This window comes from Gobio gobio (genome assembly GCF_949357685.1).
Source record: "Gobio gobio genome assembly, chromosome: 21".
NCBI classification, from domain to species: domain Eukaryota; kingdom Metazoa; phylum Chordata; class Actinopteri; order Cypriniformes; family Gobionidae; genus Gobio; species Gobio gobio.
Window position 1 is genome coordinate 13,077,222 of NC_137117.1, and position 18,973 is coordinate 13,096,194.

The 18,973-nt window shown below is 43.1% G+C and overlaps 1 protein-coding gene across 4 annotated transcripts in view; it reads right to left on the bottom strand.

The window, feature by feature from the left end:
• Positions 1-18,973, bottom strand: part of gpsm2l (G protein signaling modulator 2, like) — a 47,388-nt gene that overhangs the window by 10,514 nt on the left and 17,901 nt on the right. For 2 of the 4 annotated variants that reach the window (XM_079803716.1, XM_079803715.1), the window contains exons 2-12: positions 10,975-11,196; positions 10,751-10,886; positions 9,151-9,290; positions 8,821-8,944; positions 8,457-8,572; positions 6,942-7,097; positions 6,759-6,867; positions 6,427-6,565; positions 5,701-5,777; positions 5,251-5,451; positions 3,398-3,477 (exon numbers count right to left, since the gene is read on the bottom strand). In XM_079803716.1, the coding sequence (XP_079659842.1) occupies positions 3,398-3,477; positions 5,251-5,451; positions 5,701-5,777; positions 6,427-6,565; positions 6,759-6,867; positions 6,942-7,097; positions 8,457-8,572; positions 8,821-8,944; positions 9,151-9,290; positions 10,751-10,886; positions 10,975-11,195 (1,499 nt within the window). In that variant the 5' untranslated portion in view covers position 11,196. Of the gene's footprint in view, positions 1-3,317; positions 3,478-5,250; positions 5,452-5,700; positions 5,778-6,426; positions 6,566-6,758; positions 6,868-6,941; positions 7,098-8,456; positions 8,573-8,820; positions 8,945-9,150; positions 9,291-10,750; positions 10,887-10,974; positions 11,197-18,973 lie in introns of all 4 variants that reach the window. The other 2 variants (XM_079803714.1, XM_079803717.1) reach the window with 1 other exon arrangement.

Here is an 18,973-nt window from a genome sequence, read left to right on the forward strand (position 1 = left end):
AGCCAGGTGGCAAGCGCCGTTGCAAGCGACCCTGAGACGGATCACCCAGAGATGGAGGAAACTGCTCTACAGGAGATGGCCGCAGCTCCACTCTTTCCCCCGGAGGAGTGCCGGGGAGAATCTTGAGTTCTCGTTTTGTTTCTGTTCCGACCAAATTCTCAATAAAAAAGCAGTTTCCAACTCTATCTCTGGGTCCCAAGAGAGGGCCCTTTGAGCCTTTGCAGTCGGCAGAGTTTAAAATCCTGTCCCTAAAGACAGTACTCCTGACTGCATTGGCCTCTATCAAGAGGGTAGGGGACCTGCAGGCATTTTCAGTCGACTAATTGTGCCTGGAGTTCGGGCCGGGTAACTCTCATGTAATCCTGAGACCCCGGCCTGGATATGTGCCCAAGGTTCCCACCACTCCCTTCCGGGACCAGGTGTTGAGCCTGCAAGCGCTGCCTTTGGAGGAGGCAGAGCCAGCCCTGGTTTTTCTCTGTCCCGTCCGCGCCCTGCGGACATACGTGGACAGAACGCAAAGCTTCAGAACCTCAGAGCAGCTCTTCGTCTGTTACGGAGGACAGCAGAAGGGAAAGGCTGTCTCCAAGAAGAGGATGGCCCACTGGATAGTGGATACCATCGTCTTGGCGTATGAGACACAAGACGTGCCCTGCCCGCACAGGTTAAGAGCCCACTCCACTAGGGGTGTGGCTTCTTCCTGGGCATTGGCTCGTGACGCCTCGCTGACAGATATTTGTAGAGCTGCGGGCTGGGCGACACATAACATGTTCGCTAGATTCGATAGCCTGCGTGTAGAGCCAGTAGCTTCCCGTGTGCTCGCTTCCCATAGTCAGTAACACCGGAGTGCCCGTTTTAGTGTCAGCTTTCTGCGCCATTCCCTTCCCCATGGAACGGAGGTCCCATATGTGTATTCTTCCACGGTACGGCTCCCTACGGCGAGCTTGTTTCTTTCCCTTGGCAGAGTTCCTCTGCCGTCTCAGTGCGGTGATGTTCCCCCGCCGACTTGGCCGGGGCCACCCCTGGGACTTCCGTATGGTGTACTGCCCAAGGCCAGTCCATATGTTTTCTCCACATGTTAACTCCCTCCGGGCATGATGTGGCTTCCGCAGCGGCCCTTCTGGGCACGCTTTCCCAGCGTTATCCAATAAAGGTCTGCTGAGTGGGTCTTGCGGAACAGCAGTGTGACTCTCCCTGCGTGAGTTTTCCCACCCGGAACAGACGGGGTCTGAGGGGCTCTTTGCTGGGCGCTGGAAGTGGTAGTAACTGTGGTGTTTTCCAAAGGGATCCCAATTCGTCGGTACATCCGACGTACGTCGAACGTGTCCGACTGAAAGGGAACTTCTCGGTTACGTATGGTATCCCTCGTTCCCTGAAGGAGGGAATGGAGACGTACGTCCCGTCGCCACAGTTGCTGTACCATCACTGCAGGGCCAAATCACTAGTTCGGCTCCTCAGTGAAAAACAACTGCGTGTTGCTCTCGCTTCCTGTTTATACCCGCAGTGCGGGGGCGGAGCGCGAGATGCAAATCTCGCACGTCAATGGCCCATTGGCCTGTTCTCCATATCTCGAAGCTGATAGGGTCTCTCTGAAGTGATCCCAATTCGTCGGTACATCCAACGTATGTCTCCGTTCCCTCCTTCAGGGAACGAGGGTTACCATACGTAACCGAGACGTTTTAAAACTTTTTCAGGTGGGAATGTAGTTGTTTAAAGCTCAAATCTGTGGTTTATTTATAAAGAGAGCGGCTATTTAAAAAAATAAAAATCTTGGGTTTGTGGAGTTGTGAGATCCAGGCGATCACCGGGAGCTCAGCACTCATTAACCCCGGCGAGAGCAGCCTTTCCTCGGCCAGTCCTTCTGACGTTTGCCGCTGGCTCGGATGTCCTGTAGTGGTTTGTCTTGTGTGGATCTAAAGGGGCGATCTTTGATGTCATGAATCTAAAATGTTCAAGCGTCCAGCTAGACGCGGTAGACACGATTTTGACGCTCTATTCGCGTTTGGTGTGAACACAGCATTAAGCTGAGGTAAAAATGCAAATTCACACATGAACAGTAGAGGACTCAGCTCTGCTGTGCTGCCATTCTGGATAATGGAAGAATACCAATAAAAACTACAAATCTAGTCATTTTTGCTCATGGTTTAACTGAATCATCAAGACATTGGTCTATAAAGGTAGATTAAATGCATACAAAATATTTGTTTTATTTAACATTTAATTATTGGAGGTTTGCATCGTACTCTGATTTTGCATTTGACTGATTTTATTCAGTTTGAGGAGTACTGAATCTTTATTGTGCAAGTGAGATGAATAAATGCTCACATTTAGTCTAGAACTACAATAACACTCATGTACACAAACAACGCCTCTGCACTTACTCCCGATTTTTCTCAACATGGGGACAGGAGAGCGGTCAGTCAAATAAATGTGAAAAAGTAACAGATATTTTGTTGTAAATTTGAAAAAGTAATCCGATTAAGTAACTCAAGTTACTTGTAATTACCCCAACACTGGTTAGAACACATTTCTATTTCAAATAAATGCTTCAAATCAATGAATCCTGAAAAAAATGCATCAGTTTCCACAAAAATATTTCTTGAGCATCAAATCATCATATTAGAATGATTTCTGAAGGATCATGTGTCACTGAAGACTGGAGTAATGATGCTGAAAATTCAGCTTTGATCACAGGAATAAATTACATTTTAAAATATATGAAAAATAGAAATAGAATTGTAATAATATTTCACAATATTTCAGTTTTTACTGTATTTTTTATCAAATACATGCAGCCTTGTTGAGCAGAAGAGACAAATATTTTAAAACATTCCCAACCACAAACTTTTGAACGGTATATGTATTATGATTACTTTAAAAAGTGTAATATATTTTTTATCATGATATCTTGATACATTTCTGAAGGTTAACACCATGTCCTAACCAGGCATTATGCGCAAAAGTGACAAGCAATCCCTTCCAAATTCCCACTTCAATTAACTGTACATTAAACATCAATTTTCTTCAGATTGGCTGCGATTTTCCTCATGTGATACAGTAGTTTAGTGATCAATGTGGACAAACAAATTGCTTGTCACTATATACACTGCTTTAATTGTTACACACTAAAGGTGCGTTCACACTGAAACTCTATTGATAGTGCATAAAGTTTTGCGTTAAGTAAAATAACAATGATTTTCTTTAGGCTTTGCTGCTTTAAATTGCTTTCAGTGTGAATGCATCTTCAGGGATTTTATTGCACATTCATATAGTACAAGTATGAGCACAGGTCAGTAGTCAGGGAGGAAGGGTCGACTCACGTTTCCTCAAGGCTACGGACGGGGTTTCACGGGGAAAGGAAGGGGCGGGAACACGGCTTATGCCGTCCTCTAATGAGCACCTTTGATCATCCATGCGGCTGCCTTGGAAGCGGCTTAGAAGGTCAAAAAAGCCGTCGTCACCCAGAGTGTCTGGAGTGTCCTGTGGAAAAGCCCCATTCAAGGAAGTTATAATTAAAACAATAAATAGTACATCATTTAAAAACCGCAAAACCCAAAAAGCACATTTAGAAAAGATTATTAATTTGCATGCACCTTTTTTAAATCTAAATGATAAAATTGATTGGATAATACAGTATTCCAGCCTCTCTCTCCAGGCTGTTACCAATATGTTTTTTGAGACATTGCTAATTAAAGTCAACATGACCTCAATAACTGACTAATATGTGTATTTTTAATGGAATATTGCAGAATTTATTATACATTTAGATTTAGATTTATTCATGCATTAATCATTTTAAATTCATGTGCCCTTCATGTGCCAATCAAAATAATTTCCCCTCCCTCTTGCAGCGACATCTCTTTTCTTCTCTGATGACGTGTTTACTGGCAAGATGGCAGGGCAACCTGTCACTCACATGAGATCCACCAATAGCAAACCATCCAATCTATTTCACTCAGATATATACACCGATCAGGCATAACCTTTCTAATATTGTGTTGGTCCCGCTTTTGCTGCCAAAACAACCCTGACCCATCGAGGCATGGACTCCACTAGACCCCTGAAGGTGTGCTGTGGTATCTGACACCAACATTTTAGCTGCACATCCTTTAAATCCTGTAATTTGCGATGTGGGTCCTCAATGGATCGGACTTGTTTGTTCAGCACATCCCACAGATGCTCGATTGGATTGAGATCTTGGGAGTTTGGAGGCCAAGTCAAAACCTCAAACCAGTGCTCCTCAAACCATTCCTGAATAATTTTTGCTTTGATAAATATTTGCTTTCTATCAGAACCAGCATTAACTTCTTGAGCAATTTGAGCTACAGTAGCTCGTCTGTTTGATCGGCCCACACGGGCCAGCCTTCGCTCCCCACGTGCATCAATGAGCCTTGGCCGCCCATGACCCTGTTGCCGGTTCATCACTGTTCCTTCCTTGGACCACTTTTGATAGAGACTGACCACTGCAGACCGGGAACGCCCCACAAGAGCTGCAGTTTTGGAGATGCTCTGACCCAGTCGTCTAGCCATCACAATCTGGCCCTTGTCAAACTCGCTCAAATCCTTAGGCTTGCCCATTTGTCCTGCTTCGAACACATCAACTTTGAGGACAAAATGTTCACTTGCTGCCCAATATATCTCACCCACTAACAGGTGCCGTGATGAAGAGATAATCAGTGTTATTCACTTTGTGGGATTACAAATTTAAGAAAGTACATTGCATTTAGCATTTAAGGTAAAAATGATGATATCAGATGAATTAGTCTGCTATGCAAATCTTCCAGGCCAGTTCCTGTTCTCTTCATTGTAAGTAAAATGAGCACAATTTGTCTTTAATGGCTCTTCGAGCCCTTGAGTGATTGGATTAGCATCTATGCATCTGAATGACACTATTATGCTGATTGAATCTGGACGAGTGACACAGTTATGTAGGGTGTGTCCTTTTACCTATACAACATTTGCATTTTATTGTTCAGAGTGTCTCCTCCTCTGCTGTATAATCCCTCCCTCTGAAATGTAGATCAATTACAATGTACAACTCCTTTAGTTAGACTTGATGACCTCAGCGGAAAGACCGCACGTTTTTCTCAATAAAGAATCCTGCTGAAAAAACCTATCCAAGTTCTCCTGGTCTCTACTTCAAGAAACAAAAGAAGTTCACAACAACTTCATAATGTTATGCCTGATCGGTGTATGTCAACATAGGGAAGAAAAGACAACTTCATGCCGACTTTAAAGGGGTCTTTAAGGTACCTGTGTGTCTAGAGGGGATGAAGTTGGGCTGTTGCTGCTGTGGTTCTCAGCAGGTGGACAGGAGTTTGAACCATTCAACCTGTGCTTTTTGCTCCTGAAGCGATTGATGAAGAAAAGTTTGGAAGATGTCTTGGCTATGGATGTTTTGGACGTTGGTGATTTAGTTTGCTGAGGGGTTGTGGTCTCCTCACAGGCCTGCTCCTGGGTAGATGAAGCATAAAGACTTTATAGACACACTTTTGTTGATATGCAAAACATTAACACTGTGAAATGTAAGTGACAAAACGTATATGCGATGCATGCAAGTCCTATGGCCCTGTTTACTCCTGGTATTAAGATGCGTTTTGGTCAGTCGGATCCCAAGTGGACGAAGCTAACCACTTCCATCTACCCTGATCCCAAGTATTTAGTTTTGCATATATGATGTTTTGAATGTGTTTAATGTCTCACCGTATTTTTGTCAGAGGTCAGTTTCATGAGCTCCATGTTCTCCATGCTTAGCCTACGGCTTCCTCTGGATCTTCCATCTACACGAGCAAAAACAAGGATATGATTCTCATTCTTTGCAGATCAGTTGTGCTAAGAGGAACTATTGCTTATACACCCTGATGTCAGCTTCCCAATTTACTAATATTGTTGCTGCCAAGAATATTAAAGTTGCACAGTTATTTTAGATATTTAAAACCTGTTAAAGGTTAAAGTTTGAACATATTTTACCAAAATGTACATCTTTTAACCAGTAGATGGCACTATCACCAAACTCCTATCACCAAAACTATGGCCAGTTCTATGACCAATGTCAGCGTCTTAAATGAACAAACCTGTGTACATAACTATGGCACTTTGAACAAACAAAATTTGTACATGCTAAATACAACCCCTAAAAATGTGTTTGCATATTTAGGGAATTAAATTAAAACATTTGAACACTTTTAATGCCCTCCTTTTAATCAGATTTTTTAGTTATTTGATAATTTTCATTAAAGATGGCTTAAATGGGTGAGGTTTTTTTTCAATATATAGTTTTTTAAGTGCTTTAATATTACATGCTTATCCAGATATTTTTTCCCCCTCCCATTCGGTATGTATCATAAAAACGTATAGATACAAAAAATGACTGTGTATTTTATAGGGTGTTTGGTTTGAATGTTTGAGGAAAGTTGTGTGTGCTGTTACCAGGCGAACTGCTTTCACCGGAGGGACTCTCAATGAAGGCAGGGGTGTTTGTGTTTGAACTGTTTTGCTTCAGACCCAAAACTAACTGCAGGTCAGATACGTTCATTCTAGCCGTCAGCTCGCCACTGCGGTCTCCAATCTGAGGAGTGCACACATACAGGAAGGAACAAACATTACTGGAAGTGCTAGTCCTGAAAACACACGCTCAGTTCAGTCATGAACATGCACTGTGGGGGAGAATCTCATGAAAGCTTTTGGAGTTGGACTCACATTTCACCCCAAACACAGACAGACAGACACACACAGACAAACACACAAACACAAACACACACCTCTTTTGAGATCTCCAGATGTTTATCAGCAAAGCTCATGGCCTGCTCGTGGTTTCCCAGTGCGGTGTATGCGTTCCCTAAACTCCAGCACGCCCTCCCTTCTCCGATCCTACACACAGAAACAGGAGGAGGATTAGACCTCATAAACAGCAGCACACACAGGAAGTGTCAAAGACAGCCTACCTGTCCTTGAGGTCCTGAGCGATGATGAGGTGTTTGAGGTGATAGTCTATGGCTCTCTCATAGTCCTGCAGTAGCGTATAGGTGTTGCCCAGACTGTAGCAGGCCTGCGCTTCCACGGCCCTGTCCTTCAGCTGCCGCGCCAACTGTAGCGTCCGCCTGTGGGATGGACAAGACACTCACCAAAATGACCTCGAGATGTGCTCCGAACACGCTTGAGAACACCACTGTCGCCTTTGGCTTGCTTAGTTGGGGTTTAAAAGACATTTAAAGCTGCAGTCCGCAACTTTTTTGTGGCAAACTTACAAAATGTATATAATCAGCGAGTCCATCATGAATCCAAAATATTTTTTATTTATTTATTTATTTATTTATTTATTTATTTATTTATTTATTTATTTATTTATTTATTTATTTATTTATTTATTTATATAATTGTTAAGTGGTCTAAATTATTTTAAGAGCTGTATATATATACAGTATATACATGCAAATACATGAATTAGAGTATATATATATACATAATAATTATACACATTACACACACACACACACACACACACACACACACACACACACACATATTATGTAAACACAAACTTATTTTGGATGTGATTAAATCGCGATTAATCGATTTGACAGCACTAATATATATAAAAAATATACATTTATTTTGCTTTGTTCGTATCCCTTGCTTGTATATTGTTAAAAACGTAGAAAAAAATATTTAAACAATAAATACAATAAAGTCAAATAAAATAAAAATAATTATTGTTGTTGTTGCTTTGTTCATTTTCCTTGCTTGTATATTATAAAAAAAAAAAAAAAAAAAATTATATATATATATATTTTATATATATATATATATATATATATATATATATATATATATATATATATATATATATATATATATATATATATATATATATATATATATATATATATATATATATATATATATATATATAAAAAAACTAATCATAAATAAAATAAATAGTAAAATTAAAATTAAATTAAATACACAAATAAAATTAAAAATATATATAATATAAAATAAAATTGCTTTGTTCGTATTCCTTGCTTGTATATTGTTAAAAACGTAGAATTTTTTTTTTAAATACAATAAAGTCAAATAAAATAAAATGAAATAATTATTGTTGTTGTTGCTTTGTTCATTTTCCTTACTTGTTTATTGTTAAAAACTATAATATAAAAAACAAACAATAAAAAAATTAATAAATACATTAAATTAAAAAATAAAATAAATAAACAAATAAAATAAATAAATACATTAAAATAAAATAAAATAAAATAAAATAAAATAAAATAAATAAAATAAATAAAATAAATAAAATAAATAAAATAAATAAAATAAATAAAATAAATAAAATAAATAATAAAATAAAATAAAATAAAATAAAATAAAATAAAATAAAATAAAATAAAATAAAATAAAATAAAATAAAATAAAATAAAATAAAATAAAATAAAATAAAATAAAAATAAAATACTGACTTGTAATGTTCGGCTGCAATTTCAAACTGCCCAAGGAATATGTATGCATTTCCAAGGTTGCAATATGCTCTCCGCTCTGCGGCTCTGTCTCCAAACTCCTTCGCAATAAGCAGACGCTGTAAAAAGAAGAAAGCATTATTAATATTTACATCATGAAACATGTACATAATGAGTACAGACTACTGTTTATTGTATAAGTAGTGATATTTAATTATTATTATAATAATTAACTTTTGTACACACAATAATGCAAACTTTCTGTACACTAATTACAGTTTGATGCATTGCATTTTTTCTCCTCATAATTTTTATTAGAAACCACAAGTACATTAAGCTTATTTAAGAAACTCTCAGTGTGAAATACCTGCTCGTGGGCAAGAACCGCATCCTGGAAGTTTCCCAGCAGATAGTGGGAGTTGCCAAGGTTGCCGTAGGTCCTGCCCTGTGCCGCTCTGTCCCCCAACTCCTTCACAATGGCCAGATTCGCTCTTCAAACCGAGACGTACAGTAGAAGTAGGGGAGATAAAATAATAAAAAAGTTTAGCATGCTTCTGGAAAACATTGCTGCCCTTGACCACGAGGCCAAACAAATCTCTTTCAGAAATGAAATGTTTTGTCTTTTGGCACATGTGTGTCGTCTACACTAGTTTTGGACGTTCAAAAGAATGAAAACAACCAATGCTGGCTCACTCACTCATAGTACTCAGTTGCTTTCTTTAGAGCGATGCGTGCCTCCTCTGGAAAGTCTCCGGGGTCCATACCGCTCCAACATATGTTCTTCCCCTTGGCGTGGTACACATTCCCATAATTATACAGCGCTCGAGCCTGCCCCACCTAACAAAACCACACACAGACACATGTCCAGATAACACACGCAACCAGCACGGATTACACATCTAAAACAGATCGACAGCTTGCATTTAAACTATGTTTATGGTCTGCTAAAATAGATCAAGCCATGTCTTTGGATTACAGGACAAATGTGACTTTCAAAAACATCCGAGGCTAACATGGCCATTCAAGTGGAATTTAAAGGAATGCAATTATTCTGTCATCATTTACTCACACTTAGACGGGAGATACAGGCAAGCAGCATTATATCACATTCATCTTTAAAAAAAACTTTAAAGTGTTTAAAAACGGAAAAATGCTTATGGCCTTATGACAATTCCCAAAGTAATCCTATAAAAAAAAAAAAGATGTTTTATTTAAAATGGCATTTATTTATTGATATTTGATGAAATGAAAATAAAACTAAACCTTTCAAATAAAATAATTTAATAAATAATAAATAATTTATTTGATTATATTTTTTTAAAAGTATGTATATTATATATATATATATATATATAAAAACAGTTAGTTATTTGTATTTTATCAATACAAATTATAAAAAATAGTCTGTTTTAAATGTTTATTTATTATTTGCATCAATAAATAAATATTATCAGTCAATGCATTTATAGACCAACTTTTTATTGGCATGAAAAATATAGGTAAAACATTTCACAATATTACTGACTGTTCGGTTGATAATGAAATATAATAAAGATAACCATGTATAATCAATTTTTTATGGGAAAATTTGTATAAAAATTTATTAAAAGTCTTTATAACAATTTCAAAAATAATCATATTACTGTTTATTAATTTATTTATTTGAAGTCAGTTTTATTTTTATTTTAATAATTAGAAAATAAAATTATTTAATTTGTTTATGTGAACAGATTTGTTTATTTTAGCAATTCAATTAATATTATTTTATTTTGTTTAATTATGTTTAATTATTTTATCAATAAATAAATATTCTTATTTGTGTATTTATTTACTTGCTTACATAAAGAATCACAAATCAATAAAGTCAATAAACACATTTAAACAGCTTATTTTATTTTATTTATTTTTCTTTTAGCTGAACATTTTCTTTGTCTCTGCAAGTATATATTGACCGGGAGCTTCAAGTCCCAACAAGGACAAGAAGTGCCATAAAACCAGTCAATACTATTCAATATGTGATATTCCCAGTCTGGTGAGATAGCTTCCACCGTGGCGGTCACATCTTATTCACACATACACACACACATATGTACTTTGTGCCTTGACATGCCAAGTTTGACATCAGCATTGATTCCTGTAGATTCTTATATAGAAAACATCTTATTTTGCATGTTTCGACAGAAGAAAGAAACCTCATACAGGTTTTGAAAGATAGAAAGAGAATAAATGATGACAGAAATGCCATTATGGCTCAAGCGATTGTATTAAAAGGCCTTTAGATCCATTCAGCACCTCACCTTATCATGGAGAATCCTGGAAATATCCAGGTGTCTTTGGCAACAAACTGCTGCTTCGTCATAGCGTCCCAAAACCTTCAACGTGTTTCCAAGGTTTCCACTGGCTTTAGCTTCTCCCAGCTGATCTCCGATAGTTCTAAAAGAGTCATAATAATAACAACTTGTTATTTTAGATAAGGATATAATCCTAACGGGTTTAAAACAGTGACATTCCAGATTCAGACCTGGTGAGCGTCAGGTCATGCCGATGGTACTCCAGAGCCTTGTTGTATTCGTGCAGGTGGAAGTAGGCGTTGCCCAGCTGACTGTAGATGGCGCTTAAAATCTGCAGGTCTTCTGTGCCCACCTGGATGGCCGACTCAAAAAAAGAGACGCCTGCACGGTAATCTCCCACTTTACACAGACGCTCACCTTCCAGAGCCAGTTCCAGACACGAGGCCTCCATCCTGCAGGGGCAGCAGAGAGGTGAGCAAAGAGCATGATTAGGAAGAAATGGGTTCATGAGGTAGTGTTCAGACGTTGGCTGCGACACATTTAGTATATCCAAATTTACAGTACCCATAAAATAGTCCGCAAAAAGTACCCGGATGACCTACTACTTCTGACGGGATTCTGAAGTGTGCATGCGATGGGACACTTTACTATCCCATGAGGCCACGGGAGACGATATATGAATGGCAGTGAAGCAACGCAATTGACGCTGGTAGGTCACATAATAATGACAACATGACAGATGTAGTACATCCAGATTACATTCATACTACACCGATCAGGCATAACATTATTCCTAATATTGTGTTGGTCCCCCTTTTGCTGCCAAAAGAGCCCTGACCTGTCGAGGCATGGACTCCACTAGACCCCTGAAGGTGTGCTGTGGTATCTGGCACCAATATGTTAGCAGTAGGATTGGGCGATGTCCCCTAAATTGGTAGTTGTCGATGTTTTTGAGGGAAACATCGCAGGATTTTTCTCCATATAGTGGACTTCAATCGGGTACAACGGGTTGAAGGTCCAAATTGCAGTTTCAGTGCAGCTTCAAAGAGCTCTACACGAGCCTGGCCGAGGAATAAGTGTCTTATCTAGCAAAACCATTGGTTTTAAAAATAAAAATTTATATACTTTTTAACCATAAAATGCTTGTCTTGCACTAGCTCTGCGATGCGCAACACATTACGTAATCACGCTGAAAAGGTCAAGTGTGACGTAAGTGGAAGTACCGACCCAGTGTTTACAAAGCGAACATGCAAAGACTATGTGACCTTTCCAACGTGATTACGTAATGCGTGGCGCATCGCAGAGCTAGTGCAATACAAGCATTTGTGGTTAAAAAGTATATAAACTTTTATTTCTTTTAGAAAATGACCAATCGTTTGGCTAGATACGACCCTTTTTCCTCGGCTGGGATCGTGTAGAGCTCTTTGAAGCTGCATTGAAACTGCAATTTGGACCTTCAACCCGTTGGACCCCACTGAAGTCCACTATATGGAAAGAAATCCTGGAACGTTTTCCTCAAAAACCTTCATTTCTTTTCGACTGAAGAATGAAAGACATGAACATCTCGGATGACATGGGGGTGAGTAAAATTATATAGAAACTTTCATTCATTTTGACAAGACTACTAAAAGAAAAGAGCAACTCTGACACTGCAGAGGCCTTTTTGAGAGGTCTTCTATTTGAAGAACAATGAGGGTCCGGGTTCTCTTGAATAGCTTCCATTTGAAGTCCATTTAGTGTAAACTTCCTGTTATTTTCAAAAGCATTCCACAGACATGGTAGAAAAACCTAGAAAGAATTCTTACAACACCAACATCATTAGGTCTGCATCTACACAAGTTCTCAAAAATTTCTTGTAGGCTGACATGCAATAAAAAATATGAATGACTTCCATTAGGGCTGTAACGATTTGACCAAAAATAAAAACCTCGATTAATTGAACATTTTACCTCGATTACGATTAATGAACGATTATTTTGCTTTTTTCTGCACTCGTAAGGTTTTTGAGCAAGTTCCTGATAAGGATTGTACTGTAAATAGTTTCTACTATTAAAAGGTGGATTTTTTTTTTCTGATGAAAAAGTGCTTTTCTTTGTGATTTTAAAACACTTGAAGGAAACGGTTCACTTTCAGCAGTTATTGTCTATGGAGCAGATTTCTGTTTGTTGTACATCAGATACAGATACATTAAAATAGTAGGCCTACATTACATTTATTTGAATGCATTAATGAGAGTAATTGTGTGTGTGAATTACTCATACCGTCTCTATTCATTATGAAACTGTGGTTTGTACTTCAAAGGTATCAAAATATATGCCTATAACGGTTGAGTTTCTAAGCTACTTTAGTGACTTTACTTTAGTCACAGGGCAGCGGTGACTGCGTTTCTGCGCTCCTCTCTGCGTGCGATCTTCACGTGATGTGCGAGCTTCTGTCTGAGTGTTCGTTTGTCACAATATATCAGACATTAGCTCAACATAATACACATCTGATGGTCTAAACTCGCTTTAATGTTCAAACTGGCAGGGCTTAAAACACATACAAATGACAAAGCTTTGTGAGGACGCAGGTGAGAGGTCTGCCTTCAGGGCGCGCGCGTTGTCAGAGACGCGACACGGCTCGGCTCGGCTCTTGGTGTCACAGAAAGATGCGGAGCACTGAACGGATACGTTTTCCGTATTGTTGTTTTTGAATAGTGCACAATCGCTTTAAATGTTGAAACTGGCAAGCCTTTAAACGCATTTACTTGACAAACTTTATGAGCACGAAAGTGAAAGCGATCTGGCTTCGGGGCTTGCGCGCGCCGTGTGTGTGTCGGTGGCAGCGTGTATAGGCTATAAGAACGGCGATTAACTGACCTGTATATAAACTGTGTAAAACATGCAGTTACTATGGTGATTCAGGGCATCTATAAACAAAGATAACTGCTCTTGCATCTCTCTGGGTGCCTGCAAACTGCACTTGATGTGACTGACGGGGCGGAGTCACGTGACTAAAACCGAAATAATCTGTTATTTTTCGATTAATCGTACAGCCCTAACTTCCATATTAAGAGTTCAAATGGTGTCATAGAATGACTAAGAATCTCAGCTTCCAAGAATCAAGGAGAACACGGACAGGCGATATGGCCAAGCATGTATTTTTTGGTTGAATAGCTATACACGGTATATACAGTGAGGAAAATAAGTATTTGAACACCCTGCTATTTTGCAAGTTCTCCCACTTAGAAATCATGGAGGGGTCTGAAATTGTCATCGTAGGTGCATGTCCACTGTGAGAGACATAATCTAAAAAAAAAAATCCAGAAATCACAATGCATGATTTTTTAACTATTTATTTGTATGATACAGCTGCAAATAAGTATTTGAACACCTGAGAAAATCAATGTTAATATTTGGTACAGTAGCCTTTGTTTGCAATTACAGAGGTCAAACGTTTCCTGTAGTTTTTCACCAGGTTTGCACACACTGCAGGAAGGAATTTTGGCCCACTCCTCCACACAGATCTTCTCTAGATCAGTCAGGTTTCTGGCCTGTCGCTGAGAAACACAGAGTTTGAGCTCCCTCCAAAGATACTCTATTGGGTTTAGGTCTGCAGACTGGCTAGGCCACGCCAGAACCTTGATATGCTTCTTACAGAGCCACTCCTTGGTTTTCCTGGCTGTGTGCTTCGGGTCATTGTCATGTTGGAATACCCAGCCTCGACCCATCTTCAATGCTCTAACTGAGGGAAGGAGGTTGTTCCCCAAAATCTTGCAATACATGGCCCCGGTCATCCTCTCCTTAATACAGTGCAGTCGCCCTGTCCCATGTGCAGAAAAACACCCCCAAAGCATGATGCTACCACCCCCATGATTCACGGTGTTCTTGGGATGGTACTCATCATTCTTCTTCCTCCAAACACGTTTAGTGGAATTATGACTAAAAAGTTATATTTTGGTCTTATCGGACCACATGACTTTCTCCCATGACTCCTCTGGATCATCCAAATGGTCATTGGCAAACTTAAGACGGGCCTGGACATGTGCTGGTTTAAGCAGGAGAACCTTCTGTGCCATGCATGATTTCAAACCATGACGTCTTAGTGTATTACCAACAGTAACCTTGGAAACGGTGGTCCCAGCTCTTTTCAGGTCATTGACCAGCTCCTCACGTGTAGTTCTGGGCTGATTTCTCACCTTACTTAGGATCATTGAGACCCCACGAGGTGAGATCTTGCATGGAGCCCCAGTCCGAGGGAGATTGACAGTCATGTTTAGCTTCTTCCATTTTCTAATGATTGCTCCAACAGTGGACCTTTTTTCACCAAGCTGCTTGGCAATTTCCCCGTAGCCCTTCCCAGCCTTGTGGAGGTGTACAATTTTGTCTCTAGTGTCTTTGGACAGCTCTTTGATCTTGGCCATGTTAGTAGTTGGATTCTTACTGATTGTACAGGGTGGACAGGTGTCTGTATTAGGGCTGGGTATTGTTAGGAATTTGACAATTCGATTCGATTTCGATTATTGAGGCTTCGATTCGATTCGATATTGATTTATTAGCTTCGATATCGATTCAATAATAAGTAAATACACAAGTAATGAAGTACCTGAGTATATTTTTAAATAATGTGTGCAGTATTACCAATGTTTAAGAACAAATTGACCCCCGCATGTTCCCTTTCGTTCAGTCACTACGACGTACGTTAGTGACTAACGAATGGGGGTTTCGCTTAGAAGCCAATCATCTTCATCGTATTCAACAGCGCCCAATGGCAGTGCCAATGCCATGGGCATGCGGAATTTGCATGCGTAACTCCGCCCCACCTCGTGGGTATATAAGGAAGTACGCTGCGAACATCGCATTATGTTTCTGCTTTGGAGCCAAGAGGATCTCTTCACTCCTACAAGCCTGAATTCTGAAGTCTTCTCTTCAGTCTTCGAGAGACCAGCGGTTCTCCAGGGTGTTGGTGTTACGGCGCGTTCCAGCGATCTCATGCTGCCTGCCTGCTGATCTGTGCAGTGATCTGCAACAGCTGTGTGTGTGTTTCCCTGGGCGCTTCGGCACTCTGCAGAGCTTTCCTCTCACAAAAAGAGCTTGCGCGTGGCACGTCTTTTTCAAGACGGTTCGCCCGTGCACTTCCGGGTGCGATCGATCTCCGTTGCTGTCTATGGGCACATTCACTGCTCGATGTGTTTGGGCTTCAGCACGTTCGGGCAGTGTTTGTGGATGCGTCATGTTCCCACTGCGGGAACGTGACCATCGCGATGTTGCGGTCGAGACTCAGTGATCTCCGTGAGGAGAGAGAGTCCCCTCTGCCACACCCCAATCTACCGTCTCCGAGTGAGGCGGTACTTTGGCTGGTGGCCAGGGTGACCTGAGTGCGGTGCCGTGGTATTAAGAACCCCGACGATCATTCCTCGGGCCACGCCCCCTCTTGCACATTGCTTAAACCCGCGAGTGTTGGACTGAAACAGCGGCCCGTCTCTGACGCCTCGTTCATTTCGTTCACGCTCCAGATAGCAGTGAGATGTCGATCGCCGCATCCCAAGGTGGGCTGGAGTCCTTTGGGGATGACGATTAGGAGTTGTGCTCCGCCTCCGGGTGTGTCAGCGCTGCCTGATCCGACCTAAGGTTGACAGCCATGTTATCTCGGGCAGCCGCGAGTCTCGCGCTGGTGTGGAACTCCGCCCAGTCGCGAGTGCTCGTGGTTGCGCGATTGGTTTTTGGGGACGGCACCCGACAGCTGTTGGGCCCCGCCCCCAATGCCTTTCGCTCCCGAGGTGCATGAGGAGATCACGCGGTCCTGGAAGTCCCCGTGCTTCCCGCGATCGTTTGGTGGCCTCCTCCACCTTCTCTGCCCTTGATGGGGCCGCGGCCTAGGGTACACTGGGGCCCCCTCACCCCCACTGTTGAACTCTCTGTTGCGCACTACGGTGTCCACAGGGGGCTTGACGTGGCGTGGTGTGGCTGTCCTAAGCACCCTCCCAAAGCCTGTGGGCTCGTCTACTTCGGTGGCGTGGTCCTGCAGAGCTACGGGCAGGCCGCCGCCCCGTTGCACATGCACAAGGGTGGAGCCGACCCAGGGCTCTTCATTGAGCTGCGTGCCGCGACTGATCCCGCCCCCGGGCGGTGAAGGTGGCCACACGCTCCGTGGGTCGGGAGATGTCCACAGCTGTGGTCCGGGAGAACACCTGGCCTTACCTGGTGATTTGGAGGACGTTGAGTGGGCCCGCCCCCTCAACTCACCCATATCCCAGGCTGGCCTCTTCGGCGGCGCGGCTGGGAACTGCGCCCAACAGTTCTCGGCCGCCCCAGAGCAGACTGAGGCTGTAACACGTACTGCCCCGGCGGCCAGCTGCTGCACCAGCCGCCGGCTCAGTCGCCTCAGTCCGCTCGCCGCCGAGGGCGCCCTCCCTCCTCCCGCCCGGCCCCAGCAGCAGCCTTCACCCGGGCCGCGCCGTGGAGGTGGTTGAGGATGACGCCCAGTCCGCTCCCCAGCCTGGTTAAACGCCACGCTGGAAGTGGACAACTCAGAGATGGGTTCCAGTTCTTCCCAGGGGATGGTAGCAGGGCCTCTCCTTCCCCCGGTGGAGGGCCGGGGGAAAATCCTTCCGCTGCTGGCCCCCGGGCTAGCAGCGCTTGGGAAGAACCCATGTTCCTGTCTCTGAGAGCCCAGAGACCGGTGATGACAGTGCGCGCCACCCACGGGTCCCGCCACTCGCATCCCTCTCTGTCGCCAGCCTCCTGGCAGAGCAGACCCCAGTGGAACGCGCGTCCTTCCCTGGTCTCCTCTGTCAGGACGCAGCCGTTAACCGCACCCCCACACCGGGACGCCCAACAGCCTCCCTTGTCCGGGTCGGTAACGCTGCATCGCTGCCCCACTCCGGGTACACCTGTAGTCCGTTTGACCCCGCTGGTGCAGTTCCTGGGAGCCTGGCTTCAGATTCCAGGGCTGTCCCGCTGGGTCGCGAAGACAGTCAGGTGCGGCTACGCGATTCAGTTCGCGCAGGTTCCTCCCCGCTTTCGGGGAGTCCGTTCCACTATGATCGGGGCTAATGCCCCCGTCATGCGAGCGGAAGTTGCCACCCTACTGGCGAAGGGTGCGATCGAACCTGTCCCTCCAGCCGAGGTGAATTCCGGGTGTTACAGCCCGTACTTCATTGTACCCATAAAGACCGGTGGGCTTGACCGATCCTGGACCTGCGCGTCTTGAACCGTTACCTCCACCGGTTTCCGTTCAAGATGTTGACAGCGAAACGCCTTTTCGAAAGCGTTCGTCCAGTCGATTGGTTGCAGCGATCGACCTGAAGGACGCCTACTTCCATGTCTCCATTCTACCTTGACACAGACCGTTCCTACGGTTTGCTTTCGAGGGGCGGGCATATCAGTACGCAGTTCTACCATTCGGGCTATCTCTGTCCCCTCGCGTCTTTACGAAGATTGCCGAGGCAGCCCTTGCGCCCCTTCGGCAGCACGGGGTTCGCATCCTGAATTACCTCGACGACTGGCTTACTGGGTCACTCTCGAGAGCAGGTTTGCGGACACAGAGATTTGGTGCTCCATCACCTAGCCCGTCTGGGCCTTCGGGTCAACTGGGAGAAGAGCAAACTTTGCCCCGCGCAGAGGATCTCTTTTCTCGGTATGGATCGACTCGGTCGCCATGTGCGCGCTGCTTTCGAGCGAGCGCGCGCAGTCTCTGCTGACTTCCCTTCGACAAGTCGAGGGCAAGAGTGCGGTTCCACTGAAACTGTTTCAGAGGCTCCTGGGGCATATGGCATCTGCAGCCGCGGTAACGCCGCTCGGATTGCTTCATATGAGACCGCTTCAGCACGGGCTACGCGATCGAGTCCCGAGATGGGCATGGCGGTCTGGCACGCTCCGGGTACAAGTGACTCGGGCCTGCTTACAGACTCTCTCCCCGTGGTCGAACCTCAGCTTTCTACGGACCCGAGTGTCCTTAGAACGAGTTTCCAGGCATCTTGTTGTATCAACAGATGCATCATCCACGGGCTGGGGTGCCATGTGCAATGGACAAGCAGCCACGGGCTCCTGGATAGGACCCCAGTGCCTTCTGCATGTCAATTGCCTCGAGTTGCTGGCAGTACGGTTCGCCCTGCACCGCTTCCGAGCGTTGCTGAAGGGTCAACATGTACTAGTCAGGACAGACGACACGGCCGGGCGGTCTACGCTCCCGCCGTATGTCTCAACTCGCCCGCCATCTCGTTTTATGGAGTCAGAAGCATCTGAGGTC